Genomic DNA, 5,158 nt, shown 5'->3' with positions numbered 1-5,158 from the left:
TTGTAATAATTCAGTTCCCATACTGGTGTTCTATAAATGTTTCATCATTTGCAAATAAAGTTAATTATAGACTATTTAACACCTTAGGTGTATAATTTATGTACATCCTTAAAAATGCTCTTTTATTGTCATAGAGCTGGATGTGATTGGTTTAAACTTCTGTTGATAAAATCTTCATGATTTATTTTAGTAATTTAATGTCCCATGCAATTTAAATCATCAAGCTTCCTAAAATGGTCCAGATTTCCAAAAATACAGCTAAACAGAGCTTAACATCTAGACATATCAGGAAGCACAACTGTTCATATTATTATTATTATTATTATTATTATTATTAGTAGTAGTAGTAGTAGTAGTAGTAGTGGTGGTGGTAGTAAGAAGAGGAACAGGAAAAGGATCTAAAACATCTAATACATAAATTCAGGATGATCATAGGATCGGATAACTAAAATAAGACCACTTAGGCTGTTTAGTGTATTGTTTTAATCTAACTGCCACTTAACAATTACTCTAAGTGTAATGATTTTGTCAGTAAATTATAGTGTTAAGTTATACGATTTCGACAAATTACGTAAATGAATTGGTATTTTTGTTCCTCTATAAATCTTTATAGAGTTTCTATTTATTTTATTTTATTTTATTTTTCATGTTGCCTTTTAAGCATTTTTATTACGTCCCAGATTAATTCCTTCACTTTAAGGTTTACAGGACTACATGCCAGTTACAGTAATGTGTGTTGATTTGTTGGAACCTGAGCTGAACTGCAGGGATAGAAATATCCCATCAAGCCTCTCATTTATTCCTCTTCATCTCTATCCCCTCTTTACGCCCCCTCCCACGCCGTCTCTCCGGGCGAACACACTGCTCACTGCTGCTGCTGCTGCTGCGGCGCCGACCCTCTCCCTCTCTCCTTCTCTCAGTCCCGCCGGTCGCCTGTGGACGCTGCCCGGCTTGGCCGAACATGGCGGCGGCGCCGGAGGAGGAGGTAGACCGCAGACCGATCCGGAGGGTCCGGTCCAAGAGCGACACGCCTTATATCAACGAGGCGCGGATCTCCCTGCACCTGGAGACAGGTAGGCAGCCTCCGTGCCCATGCATCCACGGCTTTGGGCGGTTTTACCAGCTTAGTACTCCGGTTCTGAAGGGAGATGAATTGCTTCATTGGTTCGTGGCGAGTCCCGCGGACGCAGCATGACTTTGGGTTTTGTGCAGGGTGGACTGTACCCACGGTGCAGCTGCACACAGTAGCTCACGCACCGCGCTGTCATTCTGACAGTAGTCCACTACATGTGATGTGCAGGGAAGCCAATTGTCCGTGGAGGACGATGGATTGTTTCTGCTGCCAGCATGACTCCGCCTTGATCGTTAGCTGCAGTGAAATGTTGGTGAACTTGGCTGCCACGGGTTGCTAATTTTTCAAATCGCGCCTTTAATTTATGCCGGAATTCGGCGAAAACAGAGGATTTAGCCTTTGTGTGGTTGTTTCCTTTGTTACCATGGTCACTATAAGGTGCGCCTGTTTTCTTCTGCGTCTCCATACTGGTTTCTGCTCATCCTCTTCCTCATGTGAAAGCACGCATGGCTGAGGGAGGCGGCTGTAATGTCACAACACAGCAGAGCGGAGCTGTCCACTGCCCCACGGTGCTGAAAATGCCACGGACAGAGCGAGCGGCCGCGGCATCTCCGGAACTGATCATCATCAACAATACATATATTGTTATTTTTCTCCAGCTGCACCACAGTAATTTTGGGTTCAACACTCCCTTCCCCCCAAAACTGGCTGCTGATGAGACTATTCTCAGTCACATGGTGTGTAAAGCCCAGTCCATACTTTCCATTTCAGTCCAAACTCTGGAAATTTCCCTGCTCCTGGCTGTTGACTGAGACATGCACTTCCACTCCAACGTACGTAGATTTTAAGCAAAAGAATTCAGAGGAGTACTTAAAGTAATCCCAACAAAATTATCCATTTCTTGTTCTGTTCCCTTTTGGTTTACTTAGACATTGCACATTCGTCTTATGTTCATGCATCTGTACCCATGATCATTCTCGATTGTCCTCTCTTTGGCCTATAACCTCCTCTGCTCTGTCCATTTTGTGCCCTATTAAAAAAGCACCTCCACTCAGGCAGATTTGCCAAGCCTCTACAATATAATAACGCCATATTTCTTTCGTTGGATGCCTGTGTCAGGCGTTCCACAGGCTTGAATATGCCCTGTACAGGGGAAGACTGCCCTGTCTCCTCCTCTCTTCATGCCTGCCCCATGGAGCATTCCTTTTTATTTCTTTCTCAAATATTCTTCGAGTCTAATCATATTTATTTCCTGTCATCACTTAAGCCAACTGCACACCCACTCCCATGATTTCCAGTTATGTTTTTTGGCTGCTGTTGTGCATAAATCCAACACAGTTCTCTCTTTGATGTGTGTCACCCTTCACATGTGACGGATTTTCATCAAGCATGTGTGTCTTTGTTTGCACACTGGTCTTGTGTGTAGGAGGATGGGTGTATCTCTGAGTAATTCAGTGTAGTAAGCAACAGTTTATCACCAGATGGCTTGTTGTTGTTGTTGTTGTTGTTGGTTTCTTTTGTTCCTTCTTCTTCTTCTTCTTGTTTTTTTTTTTTTTTTTTTTTTTTTTTACCAGATTTGTTTATTAAAGGAAGATTTTTGACACCAGGTTACTTTTTACAGTTTGAACTCACAATGGACATTAATCAACATAATGTGCTGCTATTCCAATAAATGTTCTATTCAAGAGCATTGTTCCTTAAAAAATATTCACAATAAAAAAATGTTTTTGCATTTTTTTTATGTATGTGTTTGGGATTTTATCTGATATTCTAACACAAATTAGTTCATAAATGTGAAGTGTTTTGACGATAATAAAACATTTTTTTACATAAACAACAAACATAGAAAACATTCAGACCATTGTAATATGTTGAGCAGAATAAAATCTATCCAAACTAGTTTTGTGGAGGAAACAGCTCAGCCCTGCTGTTACTGCAGCAACATGAGGAAACTTTTTCTTGTCCTCAGACACACTTTTCTGATTGACAAAAGAAAAATGTACTAACCACATAACTACCAGCGCAGCACAATCAGCAGCTGCATGTGTGCCTACTTGTGCTGCTGTGTTTACCAGTTTTTTAAGTAAGCATGTTCTTTTCTAGATATGTAGGGACTTAATGCAGGTTTTTAATAGATATGTATTTTTAAATTTCCTCAGTTATGGAGAGCTTCTTGTGACTGACCCTCTTGTGACTGAGTTTTTAAATCTGTCGAGTCTCCATTGCCTCTCAGAACTGTTTTTACATGACTTCTGTGTCATATGAACATGTTTCTATACTCTGTTCCTGCTGTCACTTGCTACAGCAGCAGACACGCTCATTCCCAATTCCTCCCACCTAAGTCATCAATATTTAGTTAATACTTTATACAGAGGATTTTTCTGGTTGATCAAACATTGCTCGGACAATTACATTCTGCACTGGTATAGGGTCTCTATATTCTAAATATGGTGTTTTAGGATTTCAGCTCATTTCAGTCACATTAGGTCACTACAGATCGTACATAGAAAGAACCCATGGGAATTCAGGGCATCTCAGTTTGAGCTCAAAAAGAGATGCTGGCATTATTCTGCTCTCACTCAAACACAAAGAGTGCTAATACCATCCTGAATGAGGAGCTGAGACAGAGAGTCTTTAAATAAGAGGAGGTAGAAGAGTGGGAGAGGCTTTGAGGATGAGAACAAGATGAAGCCTTTCATGCTGTAAAACCCTGAATACCAACAGAGTAAAAGCAAGAGGAACCAAGCTGACTGGCATCCATAGAACGCTGTGTGAACAGGGTTTGTGTCTTCTATTGTTAGCTGTCTATGAACATCAGTCAGTCCTGGAGTGAGACAGAGCTACACATGCTTAAGCAAAAATAAAAATAAAAATAACTCAAACAAGAAATCTGAGAGGTTTGAAATCAATGCAGTGTCTCCTAGCAAATAGACAAACCTTCCCTCTCTTCCCCTGAGTCTGTCCATTCAGCTCACACAAGCCGGCCTTTCTGCTGAGTGAGAAATCCTGAGCTGAGGAAGGCAAATGAGTCAGAGCCGAGTTCTTTCTGAAGACAGTGGGAATTATGTCTCCCTGCTGGATGATGTCAGAATGCAAGAACAAGAATGAGGTGTGTCATAACAGAAAATACCCTGGAGTAATACCCAGTCAGTGCTGCTATGCTCAACAGTATTTCAGTGATAGGGCATGATTCTTTCTCCAGACTGTGTTATCTTTCATTCAAGTTTATTCCAGCATGGAATAGTGTGATGATGTGACTAATGTAATAGTTTCGAACCTGGAACTTACAATCCTTCTAAATAACTTAGAGTTTATGTGCTGTTAAAAAGGACCGCTGAATAAATATCACAAAGTAGGGAGAAAAATAATGTTTCCAAAATCTTATTTGCAGGCAGCTACTTGTTTTCTGTGATCCTCATGGATTTTAGCATGTCAGCATATACATTTATCTAATGGCATTCATGACTTACTCTTATTTTTCCTTTATTGTATAGTTCCTCATAAATAATTAACGATTAGACTCGTTATATTTCCGAGTGGGTACAAATTTTTTATAAATACCCCATAAACAATTAATGGGCTCAACTGTTCACTTGGCATCAGTAAGTGTCATTCAGGTTGCAGTTTATGCAATAATTATTAGCTGCATATGATCCACTTCATCTGAATTTAAAAGTAAGCCTGATGTCAGTAGATAAAATAAGTATTTTATCCTCTCGTGATTTTGCAACATTTGTTCACTGAGTTGAAAAGAAACAGTAAACAGTGTACTTTTCGGTAGTTTTATTTTGTTGTGTAGAGGCAGAAAAACTAGTCAAATATTGAGATTAAAATGTATTACAGAACTAACTAAAATGCATATTCAATCTATTAGAACTTGATGGGAGAGTATAGTGACACATTTTTCTGTAGTTGCTCACAAGGTTGGCGCACATCAGAAGCGTGTGCCAACCTTTGCTCTGTAGACTTTTGACAGGTCTTTAGTATTGATCATGATGGATGGATGGATGGATGGATGGATGGATGGATGGATGGATGGATGGATGGATGGATGGATGGATGGATGGATGGATGGATGGATGGATG

The 5,158-nt window shown here is 40.2% G+C and overlaps 1 protein-coding gene across 2 annotated transcripts in view; it reads left to right on the top strand.

The window, feature by feature from the left end:
* The first annotated feature begins 466 nt into the window (after positions 1-466).
* The window catches only part of phactr1 (phosphatase and actin regulator 1), a 25,475-nt gene continuing 20,783 nt past the window's right edge, over positions 467-5,158 (top strand). Inside the window, exon 1 of one of the 2 annotated variants that reach the window (XM_016664860.1) lies at positions 467-1,073. In XM_016664860.1, the coding sequence (XP_016520346.1) occupies positions 962-1,073 (112 nt within the window). In that variant the 5' untranslated portion in view covers positions 467-961. The remainder of the gene's footprint in view (positions 1,074-5,158) is intronic. The other variant, XM_007540756.2, reaches the window with a different exon arrangement.

Source organism: Poecilia formosa, unplaced genomic scaffold, assembly GCF_000485575.1.
Source record: "Poecilia formosa unplaced genomic scaffold, Poecilia_formosa-5.1.2 Scaffold10, whole genome shotgun sequence".
NCBI lineage: Eukaryota > Metazoa > Chordata > Actinopteri > Cyprinodontiformes > Poeciliidae > Poecilia > Poecilia formosa.
Note: the sequence above shows the minus strand (reverse complement) of the source record. Positions and strands in the feature narration are given on the sequence as shown.